At 35.1% G+C, this 25,380-nt stretch overlaps 1 protein-coding gene across 3 annotated transcripts in view; it reads left to right on the top strand.

The window, feature by feature from the left end:
• The window catches only part of DPY19L3 (dpy-19 like C-mannosyltransferase 3), a 96,097-nt gene that overhangs the window by 57,786 nt on the left and 12,931 nt on the right, over positions 1-25,380 (top strand). For 2 of the 3 annotated variants that reach the window (XM_037819187.1, XM_037819188.1), the window contains exons 9-16: positions 2,424-2,555; positions 3,847-3,948; positions 6,029-6,102; positions 6,184-6,342; positions 9,518-9,640; positions 10,029-10,140; positions 10,748-10,804; positions 14,949-15,031. In XM_037819187.1, the coding sequence (XP_037675115.1) occupies positions 2,424-2,555; positions 3,847-3,948; positions 6,029-6,102; positions 6,184-6,342; positions 9,518-9,640; positions 10,029-10,140; positions 10,748-10,804; positions 14,949-15,031 (842 nt within the window). Of the gene's footprint in view, positions 1-2,423; positions 2,556-3,846; positions 3,949-6,028; positions 6,103-6,183; positions 6,343-9,517; positions 9,641-10,028; positions 10,141-10,747; positions 10,805-14,948; positions 15,032-15,108; positions 15,944-25,380 lie in introns of those variants that run through there. The other variant, XM_037819189.1, reaches the window with a different exon arrangement.

Raw genomic sequence — 25,380 nt, 5'->3', positions numbered from 1 at the left:
TATGAAAGTTGAATGGTGTATTCTTTAGGAATGTGAGGTTTTTTTTTCTTAATTCAGTTTTATTGTGATATATTTACATACCGTACAGTCATCCATGGTGTACAATCAACTGTTCACAGTATGATCATATAGTTGTGCCTTCATCACCTCAATCTTTTTGAACATTTTCCTTACACCAGAAAGAATCAGAATCAGAATAAAACAAAAATAAAAAAGAACACCCAAATCATCCCCCCATCCCACCCTATTTTTCATTTAGTTTTTGTCCCCATTTTTCTACTCATCCGTCCATACACTGGATAAGGCAGTGTGATCCACAAGGATTTCACAATCACAGTGACCCCTTGTAATCTACATTGTTATACAGTCTTAAGAGTCAAAGCTACTGGGCTGGAATTTGATAGTTTCAGGTATTTACTTCTAGCTATTCCAATACATTAAAACCTATATAGTGTGTAAGAATGTCCACCAGTGACCTCTCGATTCCATTTGAAATTGCTCGGCCACTGAAGCTTTATTTCATTTCATTTCGCATCCCCCTTTTGGTCAAGATGTTCTTAATCCCATGGTGCCGGGTCCGGATACATCCAAATGTGGGTTTTTTTTAACTGATACTATGTAATTCTAGTATAATAGGTATTAACCTCTGTATCCCCCCACTGTTGTATTAGGAAATTTCAATCTCTCACCCGCATAAAAGGAGTCAGCTTGGAAAATGAAAAGGAGAAATGGTGATACATTTGATTTCAGAATAAAAGAGTACTGAAAAATGGTAAAATATAAAAATAGCAGCATGTGAAATTCAAGACTTTCTTAAAGCAAATGTTTAAGACTGAACCCGCAAAAATCTGCTTGCTCAAACTGATCTATTTATTCAACACCTGAAACAAAGGATGCTTTAGAGGTGCTTTAATTTATGATACCCCGTGATTAAACATAAATTCAAATTTGTTTTTTGCAACATATATATTGCACTGAGGGTAGAATACCAGCATTCTGGTATCTCTAACGTAAAATGCTATCTAACACATTCAACCATGCTACTGAAAATCAATTTTATCCCAAAGTCTAATACCAATTATGTAGGGCTTGTGAGTACATTAATCTCAAAACAAAGATAAGAAAACAAAGACACTTGAATATATGTTGTTAGTGATGAAAAGTAGGTCACAACTGCATGACTAAAGGCAGTTATCAATTGTGTCTATACAGATAAACTTGAGGTCTTTCACTGATCCAAATATAGAAACAAGATCTATTTACAAAACTTTGATAAGAAAATCAGATCTCCCCCAAATTTCATACCAAATAACAATTTTCAGTGGAGTAAAAGCCCTGACTGCTAAAGTCCTGATGAAGCTTTCTTTTCCAAACACTGGCAGGCAGCAGTGGGGACTGCAGCCTGGCTCCTGGTGCAACTTAGTTGGTGTGCGGTGGGCTAAGGATCTAGGTCTTCAAACACAGAAGTTGAACTTTTGAAACACAGTCAGTATCATCCTTTACCCTTTGGCCTGATTTTCCTTAGTCCTAACCAGATCCGCTTCATTCATATATGAGTATGGAATTGGCTTATTTGAAAGAGAAGAGGAAAAGTAACAGAGAAAATATCAACTCAGTTAGGGGCTGCCTTTTTTTTTCTTTGTGGCATGACTTTGTGTCCAAATTGTTTGTTTTTGTTCTTTCTGTATCAGCCTATTGAAAGTTTTTATTACATTGGAGCTATCTTTAGTGAGTGCCCAATATGTCCAGACATTTTAATACATTATCACATTTGGTCCTTATACCAGATCCTTTGCATTCAGGAAAGTGTGATCATCTCTCATTTACAGATGAACAATTTCGGGCCTGCTAAGATCACACACCGGGTCTATACAGAATCAGAACCCCAGTGCAGGCCTCATAATTCCAGGGCCCATGTTTGTAACCACTGCACTGTTCTGTCTGCTATGAACCCATGGGCTGAAGGGTATAAGGCCTTGCCTGGAAGAGTTTTCAGTCTAATCAGGGAGATCAAGCAATATATGCCATAGTCCTAAAATGTATAGTATGGAGAAGTAGGAAATAATGGCATGCAGTCAGGTAATGGTTGTAGTAATTGTAGACAGCAATTAAAAAGTAATTTGGGAGAAAACTGAAGATTACATACAGTACCTGTTGATTCTCACAATACATTTACACCATTGTTTGCTTCCTCCACTTCATTTATCTCTGTTTCCTTTTAATTAATGTTACTATAAAATTTAAAATGTTCTGTCATTAAAAGTTAAAGAAAGAGTATATATATGATTTGGTTTCCTTTTTCCAGTTGTGTTTCCTAAAGCTGGTGTGTTACATAACCTGAGATGTACCCAACTAGTGACCAGCAATCAGCACAGGGTGGTCTCATGATATCTCTTTAACCACCTAATCTTTGGCTGTTGCAGGTGACATGGCTGTATGGTATACAGATAACAAGTTTACTCCTGGTCTGCACTCTTCAGTTTTTTAATTCTATGATACTTGGATCATTGTTTATCAGTTTTAACCTTTCAGTGCTAATTGCAAGAAAAGTTCAGGTAGGACCTTTTGTGTCCTTAATTAATCTTTGTTTAGCTGTTTGAATGTTATTTTTGTATATCATATAAGGAAAATTTATGACCAAATTTCCATTAAAAAGAACTAGTGCTGTCATTTGTTTGTTCTTTTTTTTTGAAGTGGATGGTATAGCATTTCTGTCTTCAAGCTTTCTGAGGTTGTGTGCAATCCCTTTGTTTTGCTATTTATTATTTTTTAGAGAATTCAGAGCCAAGATGCTTAGTTGAATGCCATTGATTTAAAGCTGTAGTAAAAGAGAAAATTTTAAACTGTTTATTGTGTTTGTGAACCCAAGAGCAAAAATCACAGTCTTTCAAGTTGGCAGACACCTTGTTGTTTTATGAAGTAACACCACTTTCCCCCGTCCTTCCATACCAGATTATTGATTTTAAGTGAATTAAATTAACTCAGTTGTGAGAAATTTTTGAGAATCCGAAATAAATACCTTTAGAAATAAAGGGACATTTCATAGGGCATGGTAAAATCATGTTTGGAACATTGACCTGACCTTTTGACTTTATCATATAATTGAAGTTTCAAGAGTTAAATTGTTTTTCCTTAATATTTCTGACAAAGCCTGTTTCCTTTCTTGTATGCTGGAAACATTTCTTTATCAAGAAGCCATTTTGTTCTCTGCTTTTGGAAGAATAAATCCCTTATTAATCTTTTGAGTAAGATCATAGACAAACTCACAAAAATTTTTTATAGAACAAAACAGGCTTTTAGTTGATTATCTAAAAACAGTAGTTCTCAGTTCATTCTTGAAAGCATCACTCCATATTTAAACCTTTGGATATTAATTATTTTATTCAGTAATCCATGAAGTTACCTGAGGATTACAAGGAAACTATTATATATCAGAGAGCACAATTTATTTTTTTTGTGCTGATACATTTTTATTTAACTGGGTTATAGCTATGTGTTGTATGAATTAATGAATAACAGTGTAAAGATTTATTCAGTAAACATATCCTGAGTACCTTCCAAATGGCAGACACCATACTCAGTTTTGTTGCAAAGGTATAAGAAAAATGACTGGGACACATTTCCTAATCTTACAGAAGTCATTATTAAGGGATCCTTGTACTATTACAAAATTATAAACATTAAGGCAATGTAATCTCATGAAAATTAGCAGATTATATATTCCATGAATATTTTCCCTATGTGTTGCATAATCCAATGTTTAAAATCCTTAACTAATCTGATCCTAAGTGTTTATGAAGCTATATTAAAATTTAAGAGTTAATACTCAACTCTGTTAATTTCTAGAAAAATCTGAAAACTGGAAGCTTCTTTACTAGGCTTGGGAAACTTTTGCTACATTTATTCATGGTTTTATGTTTGACACTTTTTTTCAACAACATTATGAAGGTAAGTTAATAAAATGACCTTTAATGTATTTTTAAGTTTTTTCATGACAATTTTTTAAAGTTTCAAATAGTCTGACTCCTGCTTTATCAAGTATATCAGCATTACTAAAGCGTTGCCATTTTTACAATAAACAGGCTCAGTTTTAGCCTTGTTTCATGAAGTGAAAAGGATTGTTTTCTTGATTTTAGTCATTGATTTCTTTTCATTCTTTGACATGATCTATCTTGAACTTACCTTTTGAATTATTAAACTTTTTCAAAGCTCAGCCTCAAAAGCATTAAACAAGTATTTCTCTAAGTTAAAAAAATAATTTACTTTTTAGAGATTTCCTTTTGGAACTATGGTACTAAAAAAAGATTTTTATGGGGTTGAGTTAATATAATAAAGTGACCCTGCTTTGAATTTCTGCTAGAAAGCAGATTAGAGCTCAGTTTTGGTAGATGTTCCCCAACATTTAACTGATTTAAAATTAACAACCCTATACAGTAAAATAACTCATGCATCCATTTGTTATATGCTTAGTAGGTGGTTTGCTAAGATTTTTTCAGTGCCAAAGGGAACTACTTAATTGAACATACTTTTTTTTAACTTTATTTATCTAAAAATTAAACAACAACAAAAAACACAACATTTCAAACAAAACAAAGCAAAGGATTAAGAAAAACAAGTAACCTAAAATTACTTTGCTTCCAACATTGAGCATACTTTTTAATTATGCTTTTTCAGGCTATAAGTTTTTCGAGGGCAGGCTTTACTTAAGGGTATCTCTGGACCCTTTATATCCCATTGTTTTTAGGCTAGAGCAGAACCACAATGATTTCTTGAGACAATTTTGCCCCTACCAGAAGGCCAGCCTCAAGACAACAGACTTCCATGTGCACAGGAGGCTCATGCCCCTTCCTAAGAGACTGGCAGTGCACTCCTGTCTGCCGGCTGTCAGTGAAAGACTCTTCACTCAGCAAGCTACGTTAAACAGCTCTACTCCAGATCTTTATTGTAGGTTCTTAAACTATATGATCAGTACTTATCAAAAGTTTATTTGAGCAGAACAGTGTTTCTGGAAAATTGGCTGAAAGATAAGCCAGTCTTCCATTCACCTACTCTAGATATTCAGAGATCTGTTCTTGGATTAAGCCAGACCAGTAGAGAGCTGCATGCCTGGACCACTGTATTTTGGCTCCCCAAAGAATAACCTGTTGAATAGCACTTGATCTGCAGTGAGAGGAGTTAGAATATATAGCCCTATGAAACTCCTTGGTGTTTCTACTATTCCCATGACAGAAATTTCTCCTGATTCTCAATTCTGGGATTTTTAGGATCTCTCCTTAGCAACGGGTTTGTTTTAATCTTAGGACCCTGTGAGTAACATAAATGCTTTTATCTTCTTCTTTGCATTCACTGCTAGAATGCTTAAGCCCAGATGTGTAGGTTATCTCTAATGAATATATTTTGTGTACTAACCTCAGTTCTGGCTTCATCTTATTTTGTTCTATCTTCATTTTTCCTCTGATCTATTTCTTCACCCACTTATGTTGTATGGACATTTATAAGCCATAAATTTAAAAAAAGTGATATTAATTTTTTTAAAATTATGTAAATTAAAGTAACAGTCACTAATGGTGGACACCAGCATTTGTCCTTCACCCCTTGAGGATTGCTCCTGTGTGTTGACTTGTCTCTGGGTAAAGGAGCCTTCCATCAGTTTATATCTGCAGACCCAAAAGCCCCAAGCCAAATAGCCAGGTGAGCTGTATACCTATTGGACATTTTGAGGTTTCAGATCATATTTTTGATCTTCTGGTCTAAAAATGTGCTTCAACCTCTCTGAAACCAAAGCAGCTCATCCTTTATGTGTTTTACCTATTGAACTCAGACATAAATTTTTGATTGAAAAAGGGATTCTGCTTAAGAAAATTCAAAGTGGGGGGGAGTAAAGAGGGAGCTTGAAAATCCTTGCTTTAGACTTCCTTAGTTCTAAGAATTACTGTGACCATTTACTCATTTTACATATTTTTTCCCAACATCAGGAAAACATACCTAAGACACTAATAGTAATTTTTGTTTTCTCCCTCCCCAATAGAAAATTCTTAACCTGAAGTCAGACGAACACATATTTAAATTTTTGAAGGCAAAATTTGGGTTTGGAGCAACAAGGTATGACTGAATTGACAATCTATGTTTGCTGTTTACTTACCGTGTACTGAATTTAATCTTTGCCCTCCATGTGTTCCCTAGGGATTTTGATGCAAATCTGTATCTGTGCGAAGAAGCATTTGGCCTCCTGCCTTTTAATACATTTGAAAGGCTTTCAGATACTCTGCTTTTTTATGCTTACATATTTGTACTGTCTATCACAGTGATGGTAGCTATTGCCGTTGCCCTTCATAATCTCAGGTAAGGCATATTTCAGAAATCGAACATTCTGCTTTAATGAGTTCTTTCTATGTTGCAGAAAGATTGCTACATTGAAAGTAAAGCTATCAGGCACAGAAAAGCAGTATCATTCAGCTTAAAAGGGGAGCATTTCCAGTTTAGAGCAGGCTTCCCTCTCAGGCTCTGTGTGAAGATAGTTTCGAGCAGAGGCTCCAGGTGCGGGCTGGTCTGCTCTAAGTCCTGGCTCTGCACACTTGGGAGCCATGCGATCTTTGAGCCAGTTATTTAACTTATTTCCATTTCCTTATCTGTACAATGGGAATGCTAAGAGTACTTACTCGACAGGGTTTTGTAAGAAATAATATGTTAAAAGAACATTAATAGCTGAAAGTAGTGCCTCAGGCCTAGAATATTTTATGGTAGTTATCTGTTATTGACTCTTAAGCCTCCATTTTGTTCCATGATTAATTTTCTATGTTTTTCTACCTTCTAGCTGCCTTTTCTATTTCTCATGAAATATCAAGAGTTAACTATTATTCGTTTGTTTTACATCTTGTTTCAGGGATCATAAAGTTGGAGTGGACCATAATTATATCTACTTAAATTGACATTTTTTTTTTGAACTTACCTTGTCTACTGTTCTATTGAAAGAAAAAGTCAGGGAGAATATTAAGGCTTTAATAAAAGCTTGTCAGAATACCTACCCATCAAGCTGATGGAGATTTTTGCATTTACTGTCCATGTTAAATTGAAAGAATATTAAGTGTAAGAAGTTGAAGCTGCTGTCATTTGTGAAAACTTAATGAAGCTCACAAGGAAGCCCTTTTTCTGTATAGTTACCTTGCCAGTTACGGTGCCAGTGAGCTGCGATTCACAGCCACGAGAGAGCTGTGTTGGGAAAAAGTCATTAAAATGAGCCCAGATCAGTTGAGGTGTTTTATGATTATTAAGAATGAAGCAACATTGAACCATGAAAATATTTCACTGACTATAAACTATTTTAGTATCTTTCAGAAGTGTTCTTTTTTATACCTAGCCCAAGATAAAATTTAGCCCTGTGAAAGTAGATGGAAATTGTTCTAGACAGTGTAATTTAATATTATTCCAGACATACGAAGTGTCGACAGGACACTAGACTGCATGCAAAGCAGGAAGTTCATTGGTCTGCAGTATCTGTGTGAAAGTGTCTCCCATGCTCAGTGTGAATCTATGAGCCACCTCTGGAAGCTGATTTGGTATATGATTATAGATAAAGATTTTAGAGCATCCTCATCTACCAGGTAGGGATATTAGGACTTTGTTAGAGAAAAAGCACTACATTCATTAAAGTAATTTAAGAGTTACAGTGTCTTTTAAGATGAATTAACTTTTAAGTATTTTGTAGGATTTTTATCAATGACAAGTATTTAAAGTATTTCTACCAAAGTGTTAGGAGAAGTGATACTGTTACATTTATACAACACTTAGGAGAAGTGATACTGTTACATTTATACAACACACCTGCATTAGCGTGAAGGGTACAACTGAAAAGGGAACCATGTTCTATGCTTGTGGGATTAATAAGAGCCTTTCAGCTTGAGTGGGTTGGGGGCTGCAGAATTCCCCCAGTATCAAGAGAGGATGAGAGCATTTGTTCTCCACTTGTCTGGAGCAATCTTTTAATATAAATATAGAAGCCAGAGTTTGGGTTGTGATACAGAAAATGTAAATAAAAGATTACTACCAGTGTTCCACCATTGACTGCCTCAGAGTATCATTTTAATTTTCCTGTGAATCTAGGAATGTGAAAAGAGGATTTCCAGGAAATAAAAGTCCTCTAGTTACCTAGAGAAACATCAGTACCTATCAGATCTCATTGGATTATATGAAGGCTCAGTGGGGCTTTTATGAAAGTTTTTTTTTTTATCTTTCACTGGTGGTCCCCACTGCAATTTTCTTTTCCCCTTGACAACAAATTTTGCAACATCTGGACCCACTCGTCAATCTTAACATCACCAAAGTGGAGATAACCAGACAGTATGTGCTGCAATAAAGAGTACAGAGTACCTCATACACCCATGAAGTGTTCTTGCCAAAAAAAAATGAACTTGATTCTAATAAACCTCTAGATCTAATTACACATTTATAGGAAACATGGGAATGGAGAAATGTGTTAAACATCACCACAAGGAGATAATCAGCCAAAAATCTAGACGATTGGAAGAGTTACAGGACAAATGATACATTTTCTTCAAAAAATAAATGGCCTTAGTGGAGAAAAAAGATATTTAAAGAGATATAGCAAGGAAATGCAGTATGCAGCCTTTGGATCCTGATTCAAACTAACCACCTGAAAAAAAAAAAAAAACAATTGGAATAACCAAAGAAAATAGAACACTAACTGGGTGTTAGATGCTGTTAAGGAGTTACTGTTAATTTTATTGGGTGTGATAATTTTAATGTAGTTATATTTGATAAAATTCTTTTGTTAAACATACACAATGAGGTATTTGTAGGTTAAAAATATGGTCATTGGTTTATAAAGGAACTGAATTCAAAGTTTATGGATACGTATTTACTTCTGCTTATTTGTGAAAATTTGCAAAATACTATTAATAATTTGTGAAACATCTGTAAAGGTTCTTCCAGTTTCAGTGGTTCCAAAGGGATTTTTTTTTCTGTTCTCTAATATTTAAAGAATTGAAGCACTTTAAATTTTTACTATTAATATGAAATCTGTGAAATTGTTGTTATTCTAATTAGTAATGCATTTGTATTGTGGCACCTAGCATTATAAACAAATTCAGAATTGATTAATGCTAATTCATCTTTGGGAAATAATCATTTTTATATTGTTAAATAAATATAAATATAAACATACTTTTTTTAATGCCTTTAAACAACCGCTTTCAATCGTTTACCTTCATCGCGGCACTGATACTTATAATCCCATTAGCAAACAGTCATCACCCCTCTTCATTCCCATACCTTTAAGTTCACCATCTTTATCATATCTGTACATATTGGGTTATCATTCTCCCTTCACTAGCTTCTGTATATCTCTAGGTCCCTTACATTCAACATTATAAGACACTTATTTTACATACGTTTTTAAATGTATGAAGGCATAAGTTTCTTCTATTTTCTTTAAAAATTATTTAACTAAATTGAAACTATGTATCCAGCTTTAATTTTGTATGTTTGCTATTTTATTCAGTGATTCTACAAACCAACAATCCATGGGTAAAATGGAAAAATGCACAATTGAACTGAAACCTGAAACTGCCTACAACTTAATACATACTATTCTGTTTGGATTCTTGGCATTGAGTACAATGAGGTATTTTTGTCTTGTCTGATTGATTCAATTTATTTTATTTGACCACTCTCTATTTGACATAATATAGCAATATAATTTGGAAACTTAAGGTCATCTTCATTAATGATTATGGTTTCCATAAAATTGCCTTTGTTCACTAATGTCTTCTCCCAGTATAAAATGTTATTCATAACCAGGTTTTTCCTAGTTACAAACATTCCTATATTTTACTTATTAATAGTTCACAGAAGGCAGTAAAATTAATAACAACTCTTTGGCAGATGGTTTCTGCATAGTTTCAGCAAGATTTTACCATCACAGAGTATAAAGCTGTCTCTCCACCTATCACAGACTCCAGGTTTATATGCAGCAAGTACTTGTTGACCTTTGCCTGTTTCTGCTCTTACAGAATGAAGTACCTCTGGACGTCACACATGTGTGTGTTTGCATCTTTTGGCTTATGCAGCCATGAAATATGGGCATTACTTCTGAAGCTAGTTCATCTTTACAATCCAAAAAGGGTCGGTGTTACCCCTTTTTCCATTTCATTTTTATGACTTCTAGTATCTCTTTCATACCAATTCATTTTTTTTATAGTTACCTTATCAGCTTGATAAATTGGATACTAAAATTGAAGCTAAAAATAAATAACTGATACATGACGATTTTATAAGGAATTATTTTGTTAATGTATCATTTCTTTGTCCCCAGACCATAAGTTACCTATGTTCATTATACAGAATTTGGAAATACTAAAAAGCAGGAAAAAATAAAATTAAAGATCACCAATAATCCCATTACCCACAGTTATCATTAATATTTTAATGTATTTTCCTAAAAATAATTATTAAAAAGTTTATGATAAGAATCATTAGCCTACAAATGCAGTTTTGAGTTGTTCTGCCCTATGAATTCACTAGGTGGCAATGTGGTGGAAGCTGCAAATAGCTGAGAAATGACTGGAACCCTTGCAGTGACTCTGTTGTTTTCCATATTGGAGATTCATGCCCCATTAAATTACATTTCTTTTTTTTTTTTTTTTTTTTTTAAGGCATATGTTTACAGAGCAGAACAGTAAGGGAAAATGTTTTAAAAGCTTGTAATCTAAATAGTGTCTTTCTTTCGTAGATACGTATAATGCGATATTTGGTACCGATATTAATACTGCTTTATCTTTGCTATAAGGTAAGACTGATCTTCCTCATTCTTGTCATTAACTCGTTTATCAGAATAATTGCTTTGATTCAATGTACTTTGTGTATTATTTGGCAAATAGACTGGTTTGTGGAGGTTAAAGTATCTCCTTAGCTCCTTATGACAACTGGCATTGATAGGAAAACTGATCAGTTTCATAAATAGTTTTTAACAAAAAAAATTGTAACAAATCTGGAATTTGGTCATTCTGCTTAATTTTGGATTTAACTCTTAGTATTCATCTGATGCAAAGTCTGAAAATCAAGGTGTTTTCAGACCTCTTCTGAGATGCATAAAGTAGAAAAATTATTTTCCGCTGTTATCTGATTTATATAGAGTTAGAAACTTTTAAGTGTGTCTTACTTTAACATAAATATTTTATTAGGTGCTTAAAATCACCTTTGTGACAGGGCTGGGTCTATAGAAATAAATACAGTCGAGGATTAGCCTTTTTATCTATTCTTCAGTTTCGGTAGGAAATGACGGAATACTTCCTATTCTCAGCTGACTGATTTCTGAAACACCATGAGCTGTGCTTCCAAGCTGAGACTACCCTGTAAGAGAAAATGAGTCATCGTTCAAGCTGACTGCTTGTGACTCTTGTCACATCATTGAGATTTGGGGGCTCAAATTTTCATCTGGGCAAGTAGCACAGAGGGTTTGTTTTATCCAATTGAGCTCTTGCCCTCTCTTTTTAAAAATTCTTACATAATTTTTTTTAAGTTTTTATTGTGGTAACGTACATACAACATAACATTTCCCATTTTAACCACTTTCAAGCATAGAGTTCCGTGGTGTTAATTACATTCAAATGTTGTGCCACCATCACCACCATCCATTACCAAAACAAAAATTCTTACATATTTTTTAAGTTTAGATTTTTCCTTCAAAAAACTTTTTTAATCAGAACAATGGATTTCAGACTTTACTGTGTTTGAACAGAGCCCCAGATTTGGGAAGGCAGTTGGAGTGGGGGCTGTGGAGAGGTGCAGGAATCACCCACACAAGGGCGCAGCCACAGCGGCTCAGCTTTGGTTTTATTTGCCGATATATGTAAGATTTTATTTGAATCAAAGGATTTAGACCAAAAAAAGGTTTGATAATCACTATGTTGGTTGATTCTAGTATAAATTTAAAAAAAAAAAAAAATATGTTCTATTGTGTTCTTATCTGTCAGAAACATGTACTATTATGGGCAGAACCCTGTGCTAAGTCCTAGACGTTGGAAAATACAGAATTAGATTTCCAGCCCTTGCCTCTGGGGATTTGATTGCTCTAATATAAATAAGTTAAACATAAAACCACCTGGAAAGCAACATCTAACAATCAGACAGAGTATATGTTTAATAACAAGGTAATTAAAGGTGCATTTACCTTTACACATGATCCTGAGAGGTGAAACACCCTCCGCATAGAAAAGACACAGCTCCTCGTCATCCTTGTCTCACCACCAAAGATGTTTGCGTCTTTTCCACTGTCTCTCTGTGTGTAAGCCGAATTCTACTTATTTGAAACTGTTTTGATTTTTTTAAAGCTTGTTCTTGATAAATTTGAGGAAAAGCACTGTAGAAGAAATAAACTGTGCTAAGGGCGGTGCTTCTCAAAGTGGGATTCCCACACCAGCAGCATCAGTGTCACCTTGGAACTGGTTAGAAATTCAGATGCTTGCAGCCCACCCCAGACCTACTGACTCCAGAATTCTGGGTGTGGGGACCGGAAGTTTGTGCTTTAATCAGCTCTGCAGGTGATGCTCGTATGCTGCCAAATTTGAGAACCCACTGCAATAAAACAGGGTTACTCAGCCAGGGCACTATTGATATTTTGGCTGGGTAATTATTTCTTGTGGGGGGCTGTGTAGAATGTTCAGAAGCATCCCTGGCCTTTACCATTAGATGTCAGTGGCTCGCTCCCCTGCAGTTGTGACAACCACAAATGTCCCCTGGAGGAGAAAGTCCCACCTCCATCCCCCTTGAGAACTACTGCTGTAGAAGAACCAAGTTTGAGAGCACTGAAACACCATCATTTCCAGGAAATCTTTGTAGATTTTCCCTGAGTAAGGGAATTCGTATTCTAAAGAATCCTCTAAAAGACTTGCCCTAGTCTCTCTTGATATAGGACTTAAGAAGAAATCCTAAGGTGTCCATCTTTCACTATGTAAAATAGTTGAAATATTTCATGTTCTCAAAACTCAAAAAATATAAAATCAAAATAAAATAAAGATATTATATATATTAGAGTTATCCTGAAGTTTAATCTGTTTTTCAACTATTGAGCAGATCTTTCTGTGAGTAATGTGAATTCATGTCTTTTAAAGCCTGAGTTGAGTTTTACATGGCTTTTGTAATGGGAGTTTCAGAGTTGATTGTTCACAATGCTAATTTTGCTCTGTCTCTCTTCTGGATAATCCTATTTCAAAGGGAAAATACATACTAATCTCTACTTTGAAATAAAAAGTTTAATAAAATTATTCTAGTCTTGAATAATCTATTTGGGTTGCTGAAATCCCATATAAGCTACTGTTGATTATTCAAAAACAGTATGTAGTTAATTCAGCGCTTACTTTCACATTGTTTAAGGAATTTGCTGTAAGGCTTTGTGATTAGATTTTGATATTTTCAGAATTAATACCAGCAGCTTTCAAATAGGAAAATATCCACTACCCACTGAATTCACAGATTTCAAAATATGTTTTATACCTGAAGAATTCAAGCCTATCATTAAAAAGTTGGTATTCTGTTGATGAACAAAATTAACAGGGGAGATAGTAATTGAAATACTACAAAGGTGTCCTTTAATCAGTAGTTTTTACTACATTTCTTCCAAAAACTGGAACTACATGTGCTGACATCTGATTCTACATCTCCAGTAATTTTCCTGATTCACTCACCCAGAAGACAAGATGTGAATGAACAGTAAAAATGGCCAAATATAAAACAGTAAAAAATAACCAAATGACAGGTTAAGAAAATGATAGGGCTGAAGCACAGCCATAGACCAGGCAGGTGCTACTTTGGCTCTAATTAGCAGTTCTGAAATAAAAGTATTTTGTATTTGCAACATCACTGAAACATATGTATGTTGTTAATGGCCTAATATAGCATTCCAACATATGAAATGGATTCTGTAGTTAACCTGAGGATATACATAGATGATCAAGTCTTAAGTCAGCTATCATTTGATAAAACAATTAAGGTTGAATTAAACAGACTTGCTGTTTAGGTAAGTGGTGAATTCATTGTGTAGTTTTACTTTATATCTACGTATCCTTAAGTAACTCAGTTTGGCCAAGAGGCACCAGTGGTGTAGATAGAATGTTCAAATGTGCCAGGCTTTCCTGGAGCCTCCTGCTTTGGAATATTCTTCCCACCCATTGTACCTGTAATTATACTTAATAACATCCAGATTTGTTCAGATTTCTAATTCCAAAAATATAGTCACCGTTTACAGAATGAGAGGGGGCTGGATTTGGAGTCAGTTTCCATGTCGTGACTTCTGCCCCTCTGTGACCTGGTCAAGTCAGGTTCCCTCTTTGAGCTGCAGTTTCCTTACTTGTAAGATGAAAACTGTCACTTACTTGTAAATGATAACCTACTAATCCTCATTGGGTTATTGTGAGGGTAAAGTGAGGTTCTATATCTGAAAGCACTTTTGCAGCTGTAAAATGGTGTTATCTCCCACAAATTCTTTGTAGAAATGATGACAAGGCCATTTTAACCCTTGAGGGTACATTCAGAGTAGACTACATGAGCAATAGAATGTTAGTTACATTTTTCTAATATACTGTCAGCTGCTCGTGATTGGTATTCCTGTCATATCAAAATTAATGTTTTACTAAAGGCTGACACTACATACAATAGTATTCTTATTAGAATAAAATAAAAGCTCATTTTTAAAAGTTGACAACACCTCTAGTCCTAATTAGCTCCCAGTCAAAATAATTTTGTCAGCTTTTCTCAGACTTCAGCTTACTTATACTAGGAGGGTTTTCACACCAGTGAAATAGTTCTGTGTTCCAGTCGCCATGTTTATTCAATTTATAAGTTATATGCAGTTTCTCTTTTTTCATTTAATTTGAGTGATAGTTGCAGGTGTGGGGGTGGATTTTGTTTTTGTTTTGTTTTGTTTTTAATTTCAGTTCTGGCCAGGAATGATGGATGAACTCTCCGAGTTGAGAGAATTCTATGATCCAGATACAGTGGAGCTGATGAACTGGATTAAGTAAGAAGATTTTTTTAACCCTTTTAAATTTTAAGTTCTTTTTAAGAATCACCACAGACCTTTTTTTTTTCCCTTAGGAATTTAATTGTAAAGAAACATTCCTTTATATAAGTTTTTCTTTAAAATTCTGTATTTGGAAATAATATCTTTGCATTCAAGAAATATTCTCTCCAGCCACAATCCTATGAAGAAGGGAAAATACCCACTTGAAGAGGAAAACAGGATCAGGGGATTAATACTAAACTACTGACTGAAATGGAAATAAAATTTTATTTATTATCTGTGTTAAAACTTAATGTTTTATACTCTTTCTGCCAATTTTATCTTTATTTCTTTCATTGTAATACTATTCAAGTTTTCCATTAATGTTGACACTTGGAAGTATTCTTTCCTTCTCAATCATTTAAAAATTGCACTGTAAACTACAGTTAATTAGAGTCATAATAGTTGGGTTCACATTTCACTTTATCATAATTGTCTAAGCCTAGGCCTAGAGAAAATTGAAAATACAAAAGCTAGGGCTTTTCCTCTCTTGAACATTGCACTGCTTTAGTATTGTATCGGGTTCTTCTTTTGACCTGCACATTGTTGCTTTGCCTCAGCAGTCGGCATCAGAGCGAAGCTCGTGTGTTTCAAAGCTTTGTAATGAAACCTGCCTCCCCCCGGCAAAAATAAACTCTTCCCTTCAGAGCAGCCTTCCTGTGCCCTGTCATACTGTATTTCCCCACTTTGTAAGCAAAAAGCAGCAGTGTAATTATTCACATGTAAACAGATGTTGCAAATCTTGTGTGAGGCGTTCTGAAAGCATCGGCTGCATTGTCTCCATCACTTAGAATTTTAGTAGCCATATTGGCACTTGCTCATGACGAATGTTTGCTAACCAGTACAGTTTAGCACCGCTTGTGTATTAAGAGATGGTAAATGTTTGATAGCTTAGGTCTCTCGAGTGCAATACATGGATTTTATAGAGATTTATGCCTAAAATATATATGTGGCTTTGGTCCCAGTGTTGGACTGGGTTTGACTAGATGCAATGAGTATAATTTTTCACGTGTTTCTAGTGCTGAGACTGCTAAACAGTGTTTTGTCTTTATTTATTTATTTAATTTTAAATCATGGCAGACAATTACAGAGTAAATAATTCCTTCAGTATTTGTTGGGTAGAAGAAAAGAGGATTATTCATATAAAGGAAAGCTAATTACTTTTGCAATTAACTATAGTCAACTAGAAATTTAGGACATGTGCATCTGAAGGTGAGGCTGGTATTCTCTATTCTTAAAATTACACTGTTGAAATTAATACCGTGGGGTGCCTGCTTGCTGTCGCATCATGAAGATGATGGCTGTTCCAGATCTACCTGGATTAGCATCATAGACATCCTCACCTCCCCTCCGTAGTCTGTGAGCTGTTAATTATATAGTCATTAAACATTTATTCTAGCAGAGCCCCAGGTTGTCTTTGGCCATCTCAGACTGGATGTACTATTTGTAGTACCTTTTATTTTCATGCTTTTTCTCACAGAAAATTACTTAAAGTCAAAGCAACGTTCTGACTCTGAAAAATAGTGACTAGTGGATGAGAGATTATTCCAGGTGTAAAGAAGACAGGATGTTGGTATGGCTTACTTTCCCCATCTGGGGATGTGATGTGTTCCTTAGATTCTCCTACTAACCGCTCCTCTCTCTGGGTGCTGCCTTCGTAGACACACTCCTTTGAATTTTTCTTTTTTTTTTAATTCTCAGCAGCTGAAGGATTTGTGTTGTTTTGTTTTGTTTTGTTTTGTTTTGTTTAAAAATGACTCCATTTTTATCTGATCTTGCCTGTTTTCCCTTAAAATTCTTCAAATCTAAATGATCATTTTTGCAAAAATAGCTGCTAGGCATGTTTGTGAAATAAGCTTAAGTGATGATGAATGTATGCCAAAACAGGGTCTATTTAGACACAAAATATGTTTGTTTAAATCAACATTTAAATCAGTTCTGGTCGGTAGGTTTAGATTCCAAACACAAGTGAATGTACTTAATATTCTTTTAACTTACTCCAGTTTGTTTGCTTTTGAAACAAAATATTACCTTCACCTGTCCCTGTGCTGTGCTGATTAGGCACACAGTGTCCATGATATTAGTAGGTATGAGGTGTGCTGGGGGAAAAGGCTGTGTGGCCTAGGATACATGGACTGTATCTGAAAGCGGCCACCAGACATCTGCAGCAAGGGATGCCTCAGCTCTGTCTACCCAGTCTGTTCTCGGAGTGAAAGCATGCAGTTGTCTGTCCTTTGTCCTTGTAAGACAGTGTCTGGGGTGGAGGTAGGGCAACTCAGCTTCTGTTGCAGGATGGCTGCCTTCTAGGTTGAGTTGGGACTGGGCAAATAGTGGTGGCAGAAACTCTAGGGACCCTGAAGTGATCCTTCCTTTGGGCACTGGGTTATTCTTAGGTAAAATGTCAGGAAGAGGCTTATCTGCCATTTCCCAGTTTGTGTTTTGTGTACTTGATGCTTGGGTAAACCACACCTGCATTAGGTATCTCAGTTGTGCACCAAGGGACTCGGAGCTTTCATTTGGAGAGTGGATCTTTACACTGATGTGCTGAGGGCTTCTCTACTTCAAGGATATATTTGGAGATTCCACTGCTTAGCAGAAGTTAGTTATTTTCTTTTCTTTTTGAGGGGCTTGATTATAACCTTTTACAGACTAGGTGGATAGCCTTAAGGGGAAATAAAAGACTTGTTGGTAAAACTTACTGATACGAGAAGGGTCAAACCAAAGGAGTTGCATGTTTGTGAAAACACTTAAAGCTTATATTATATATAAAGCTATCTCACACCTAAAGGTGTATACTTATTAATACAATTTAACAGGTGTTTCTTGAGAACCAACAGTAGTTATCGGATACTGCATTAAACATTTAACCATTGTTTGGCGATCTATTGTACCTGCGTCTTCATCAGAGTCAATGTTGAACCTCATCTTAATATTATTTTCATTCTTTCTCCATATTCTTATTGTCAACTCCATAATCTTACTGTCAGAATTTTACAATTTTATAAGCTTAGCAGTTTTAGTAGAATAATTCTTTTAGAATTCTAAATTTTAATAAAAGAAAACATTTTTCTTTTATGCTTTCCTATCTTTATTTCCTTAAATGAGTGGGGGCTTAAGTATAAGACCAAGAATATTTAGGAATTAAATTTTGCATGAATTCTGCCAGAACACTGTGTTGAAATCAGGTTTCCAAGGATGATGGCCCAAGTGCCTTCCCCATGAGAACTAGATGGAGGCCAGGTCACCCCTGCCTTTGCCACCACTGGCCTACCTGTTTACCTGGTTGCCTGCCTTCCGTGTTACGCTGGCATGCTAGGACCTTGTTTTCAAGCAGATTTAAAAGCGTACATTCATGTTTATCCCTCTTCACTGATAATGTTTCCTGGATACAAAGACTAAAAACCTGTTTGTTTTTTTCCCTTCTGGTGTCTATTTCCACAAAAACCAGGTGGGCCTTGTCTAGCCTTTATGTGTGAATAGTACATTTATTTTGACAAGGCCAAATGCCACAGTCATCAGTGGCTCATACATCATAACTTTGTGTTCTTGAGTGTCAAATTTTCCTTGACATTGTACAGTTACAATAAACAGATCTGTAGATTTGAATATTTTGAGGTGTGACATTTTAACTATTTGGCTTTAGGAGAGTATCACTAGAAGTAGTCTCTTTCCAGTAACAAAGCCTGCATGTGCTGTATTTTCTCATGGGGACTGAAAAAAATGAACCAAATTTCCTTCACATTTAATCAAAGCAGAAAGAATTACTGCTTGTTTTAAACACAATGTAGGTGAAGTTCAGACCTTATATGCTTATAAACCTCTTACATTTAATGAATCATTTTATAGTATTGGCATAATTCTATAAATTTTCCAAGTAGTAGGTAAAGCAAATGTTCACGCATATTATAATCTCAGTTTGCCCATTAGTTCAATAGTAATTAACTTGTGGAAGCTAAGAGCTTCAAAAATAAATGAGATTATTTGTTCAAAATGCCATCAGGTCTTCCTGGAATGACATTTAAATTGTATAATGTAAATCCGTTTGACCTATGAGTCCCTGTCATTATTTAGTGACATTTTTACAGAATAAATTGTTTGCAGGTTGGGCAGCCTGCTATGGAGCTTGGCAAAGAGCTATAAAAACAAATTGTCCTTTCATTTTATATATCATTTATTCAAACATTTGTAAAAATTGCTTTGTTTTTCTATAATAGAGAAATGTCATTCAGTGGTTAAAAGCATATTAGCTCTTTTAGATTTGGCAAAACTGTCTGTGAAGGAAGAAGGCCCAGCATTTTACCTGCCATACTGCATGTCTTAGGGACAAAGATGCCCTTCTCCCTTTGCCCGCAAAGTTTACCACAGAAAATATAAAATAGTGTGAGTATAGGTTTTTTAAAGTTTAGAAAATGTGTGCTTCTTTTTTTCATTTTGTTTCATTTTGCTTGTTGCTTTTACTTTTTCCGTTTACTTTAAGGGTAAATGTAAATATTTAAAATGGAGGTGAATATCCCAGATTTACCATGGGGTTAACACATAAAATGAAACAAAATATAATAAAGTGAATAAATATCTCTACTATCCTTGGATGTCAATACTTTTAAAACTAGTATTGTTTCTAATTCACTTTTTTGTTCTTTTTTAATCGTATTTTTTATTGTAGAATATAACATATACATAGAAGTGATAACTTTCCAGGTGCAATTTAACAAGTGCTTAGAGAGCAAATTTCAAAGAATATTATAGGTTACCGTTCCACAGTTTCAGTTATTTCCTTATTATGAAATATAACATATATACAAAAAGGTGATATCTTTCAATGTATGATATAACAAGTAGATATATAGGAAATTTCCAAGGTTGTTATGAGTTATAGTACCATAGTTTAAGTGATTTCCTTATTGTGAAATATTACATATATACCAAAAGTTATAGCTTTCAACTTAGTTTAACAAATAGCTATAGAACAAATTTCAAAGGATGCTATGGGTTACAGTTCCACCATTTCAATTCTTTCCTTCTAGCTATTCTAATACCCTAGTAACTAAGAAAAAGAAAATAATATAAAGATTTAGTCATAATCCTTTGTTAAATTCCATCTTGTCTATTGCTACCCCTTCCTCTAGTTAATCACTTTCTTGATCTTCATGGGTGTCTAGGCAGTGACCACCCTAACCTGTTCTTGTAGAAAAGGGGTGTCAACTTTATAAGCAAAGGGGACACATCTAGTTGATGTTCTTGAAGAGGTTGTTGCCTCTGGGCTTTGGAACTTAGCTGGCATAGGAGCTCTCTGAAAGATTTAAGTTTCTGAAGAATAAACTTAGTAAGTGAAACTTTTATGGAGTCTCAAATAGGGATCTGGGTATTCTTTTAGGTTTTTAGGACTACTGTTGGCTTGGGTTTATCATATTGTGGTCATTTGGCATATCTGGGTGAAGCTTGCATAAGAGTAACCTCCAGGACAGCCTCTTGACTCTATTTAAATTCTCTTAGCCACTAAAACCTTATTTTTTGCTTTTCTTTTCCCCCTTTTGGTCAAAAAGGCATTCTCAGTCCCTCAATGCCAGGGTTAGACTCATTCCAGAATCCATGTCCCACATCTCCAAGAAGGCTCATTCATCTTGTGGGGAAAGTGATGAATTTATTTGCAGAGTTAGACTTAGAGAGAGAAAGTCCACATTTGAGCAACAAAAGATTTCTCTGGAGGTGACTCCTAGGCATAATTATAGGTGGGCTTATCTTCCCCTTTACATCCGAAAGTTTTACCCGAGCAAGCCTCAATATCAAGGGCCTGACTTATAAAATGGGGGTCCCTAAGTTCACTTAGCATATGTTATGTCCACAATAATCCATCCATATCTCACATTATCATCACTTAGTTGTACAGTCCTCATCACTCTCCATTTTCTCATTACCCAAAACATCTTGTAGCTCTTGTCAGCCTTTAATTATTTGTCCCTCGTATTTGTGTAATACTAGTATGGTATTCCTATTAATTATAGTCCCTAGTATGCAACGTGTAGATTTTTTTCCCACATACCCTTCTGTTGTCAACTCTCTGTGCTAGTGTCACACCTTAGAAGTATATCATCCGAGCACCAATCTATTTGTGGTGCTGATCTTTGGGAAACATCCCTTTAAACAACCCCTTTCAATCCTATTTGCCTTCAGTACAGCTCTGATACTTATAATTCCATTAACAAACAGTCCTCACCCCTATCCATTACCATACCTTTGAATTCACCATCATTAACATATCTGAACATATTAGATTATGATTTTCCCTCACTAGCTGCTGTCTAGCACTAGGTCCTCAATATTCTGTATTATAAGACATTGATTTTACAGTGTTCAAAGAATTCATAGAAGTGGTATCATGCCATATCTCTCCATTTGGTCTGACTTAGTTCACTCAGAATTATATCTTCAAGGTTCATCCATGTTGCCCTATGTTTCAGGACCTTATTGCTTCTTAATGTTGCATAGTATTCCATCGTATGTATATACCACATTTTGTTATTCCACTCATCTGTTGAAGGACACTTGGATTGTTTCCATCACTTGGGAATTGTGAACAATGCTGGTATGAACATCAGCGTACAAATGTCTGTTCATTTGACTGCTTTTAAATCTTGGATATATATTGAGAAGTGGAATTGCCAGATCATAGGGTAATTCAATATCTTGTTTTCTGAGAAACCACCAACTGTCTTCCAGAATGGCTGTGCCATTATATAGTCCCACCAGCAGCGAATAAGTTTCAGTTTCTCCACATCCTCTCCAGCATTTGTAGTTTCCTATTTGTTTGATGTCAGCCATTCTTATTGGCAAGAAATGATGTCTCATTGTCATCTTGATTTGTATCTCCCTAGTAGCTAGTAAAGCTGAACATTTTTTCATGTGTTTTTTAGCCATTAGTATTTCCTTTTCAGAGAAATGTCTTTTCATGTCTTTTGCCCATTCTATAATTGGGCTGTCTGTACTATTGTCATTGAGTTGTAGGATTTCTTTATATATGCAAGATATCAGTCTCTTATCAGATACTTGGTTTCCAAATATTTTCTCCCATTGCATTAGTTGCCTCTTCACCTATTTGACAAATTCCTTTGAGGTACAGAAACTTTTGATTTTGAGGAGTTCCTGTTTATCTGTTTTTTCTTTCATTGTTTGTGCTTTGGGTGTAAGGTCTAAGAAGTGACTTCCTAATACTAGATCTTGAAGATGTTTCCCTACATTGTCTTCTAGGAGTTTTATGGTACTCTCTCTTATATTGAGGTCTTTGATCTACTTTGAGTTAATTTTTGTATAGGGTGTGAGGTAGGGGTGCTCTTTCATTCTTTTTGTTATGGCTGTCCAATTTTCCCAGTCCCATTTGTTGAAGAGATTGTTGTGTTCCAGTTCAGTGAATTTGGGAGCCTTATTAAATATCAATCGACCATATATCAGAGGGTCTATTTCCAAACTCTCAATTCAGTTCCATTGATCAATATGTCTGTCTTTATGCCAGTACCATGCTGTTTTGACCACAGTAGCTTTATAATAGGCATGAAAATCTGGAAGTGTAAGTCCTCCCAGTTTGTTTTTCTTTTTTAGGATGTTTTTGGCAGTTCAAGGCCCCTTTCCCTTCCAAATAAATGTGATAACTAGTTTTCCAAGTCTGCAGAGTAGGTTGTTGGAATTTTTATTGGAATTGCATTGAATCTGTAGATCAGTTTGGGTAGAATTGGCATCTTAATGTTTAGTCTTCCTATCCATGAACATGGAATATTTTTCCACCTGTTTAGGTAATTTTTTATTTCTTTTAGTAAAATTCTGTAATTTTCTGGGTAGAAGTCTTTTACATCTTGGTTAAGTTTATTCCTAGGTACTTGATTTTTTTAGTTGCTGTTGTGAATGGAATTTTTTTTTTTTATTGCTTATTCAATTTGGTCATTACTGGTGTAAAGGAACATTACCAACTTAATGTGCATTAATCTTACATCCTGCCACTCTACTGAATTTGTTTATTAGCTCAAGTAGCTTTATGGTCAGATTATCAGGATTTTTCAAATATAAGATCATGTCATCTGCAAATAATGACAATTTTACTCCTTCCTTTCCAGTTTGGATACTTTTATATCTTTCTCTTGACAAATTGCTCTTGCTAGAACTTCTATCACAGTGTTGAATAATAGAGATGATAGTGGGCATCCTTGCTTGTCTCGTTCCCGATCTTAGGGGGAAGGCTTTCATCCTCTGACTGTTGAGTTCTGTGCTGGCCGGGGGTTTTTCATATGTGCCCTTTATCGTATTGAGGAAGGGTCCTGCAATTCCTACCTTTTGAAGTGTTTTTGTCAGAAAGGGATGTTGAATTTTGTCAAATGCTTTTCAGCATCTATCAAGATGATCATTTGATTTTTCCTTTTTAATTTGTTAACATTTTGAATTTCATTAATTGGTTTTCTTATGTTGAACCCCCCGTGTATGCCAAGAATGAACCCCTCTTGATCATGGTACATAATTCTTTTAATGTGCCTTTGGATTTGATTTGTCAGTGTTTTGTTTAGAATTTTTGTATCTATATTCATTAGGGAGATTGGCCTATAGTTTTCCCTTTTTGTAGTGTTTTTATCTGGTTTTAGTTTCAGAGTGCTATTAGCTTCATAAAATGAGTTAGGTAGTGTTCCTTTTTCTTCAGTTTTTTAAAGAGTTTGAGCAGGAATGGTGTCATTTCTTTTTGGAAGATTTGGTAAAATTCCCCTGTGAAGCTATCTGGCCCTGGGCTTTTATATGTAGGTAGGTTTTTGATGACTGATTGGATCTCTTTGCTTGTGATTGGTTTGTTGAGGTCTTCTATTTCTTTTTGGGTCAGTCTACGTTGTCCATGTGTTTCCAGGAAATTGTCCATTTCCTCTAAATTGTCTAGCTTGTTGGCGTACAGTTGTTCATTATATCCTCATGATTTTTTTTATTTCTTCGGGATCTGTAGTAATTGTCCCCTTCTCATTTCTGATTCTGTTTATTTGGGTCTTCTCTCTTTTTCACTTTGTCAGTCTAGCTAAGGGTCTATCAATCTTGTTAATCTCAAAGAATCAAATTTTGGTTTTATTTATTCTCTTTATTGTTGTGTTGTTTTGTTGTTGTAGTGGTTGTTGCTGTTCTCCAGCTCATTTATTTCTGCCCTAATCTTTGTTATTTCTTTTCATTTACTTGCTTTAGGGTTAGTTTGCTGATCATTCTCTAGCCTTTTCAGTTGTTCAGTTAGGTCTTTAGTTTTAGCTCTTTCTTGCTTTTTGATATATGCATTTAGAGCCAAGAATTTCCCTCTCAGCACTGCCTTCGCTGCATCCCACAGGTTTTGATATGCTGTGTTCTCATTTTCACTCGTCTCTAGATATTTATCAGTTTCACTTGCTATTTCTTCTTTGACCCACTGGTTGTTTTTAGGAGTGTGTTGTTTAACCTCCATATATTTGTGAAAGATCTGGTTCTTTGGTGGGTGTTGATTTCTAGTTGCATTCCATTGTGGTCAGAGAATGTGCTTTGAATAATTTCAGTCTTTTAAAATTTATTAAGACTTGTTTTGTGCCCTAGCTTATGATCTTTCCTGGAAAATGTTCCATGGGCACTACAGAAGAATGTATATCCTGGTACTTTTGGATAGAATGATCTTTATATGTCTGTTAAGTCTAACTTATTTGTCACATTGTTTAGGTTCTCAATTTCCTTATTGGGTTTCTGTCTAATTGTTCTATCTATAGAAGACTGTGGTGTATTGAAGTCTCCACTATTGTAGATGTGTCTGTTGCTCCCTTCAGTTTAGCCAATGTTTGTCTCATGTATTTTAGAGCTCCTTGATTGGTTGCATAAACATTTATAATTGTTTTTTCTTCTTGGTGAATTATCCTTTTTATTAATATGTGGTGCCCTTCTTTGTCTCTTATGACATCTTTGCATTTAAAGTTTGTTTTGCCCGATATTAGTATAGCTACCCCAGCTTTCTTTTGATTGCAGTTTGCGTAGTATATTTTTTCCATCCTTTCACTTTCAGTCTCTTTGTGCTGTAGAGTCTAAGGTGAGTCTCTTGTAAATAGCATATCAATGGGGAGTCTAAGGTGAGTCTCTTGTAAATAGCATATCACTGGGTCCTATTTTTTAATCCATTCTACCAGTCTGTATCTTTTAATTGGAGAGTTTAATTCATTCACTTTCAAAGTTATTACTGTGAAGGGAGTTCTTGAACCAGCCATCTTATCCTTTGGGTTTTTTTTCCCACTCTGTTTTTTTTCCTTTAAGTTACCCTTGCTAATAACTCATCAATTCTGTGC

This window comes from Choloepus didactylus, chromosome 27 (genome assembly GCF_015220235.1).
Source record: "Choloepus didactylus isolate mChoDid1 chromosome 27, mChoDid1.pri, whole genome shotgun sequence".
NCBI classification, from domain to species: Eukaryota; Metazoa; Chordata; class Mammalia; order Pilosa; family Megalonychidae; genus Choloepus; species Choloepus didactylus.
This window is presented reverse-complemented; position numbering and strand designations above follow the sequence as displayed.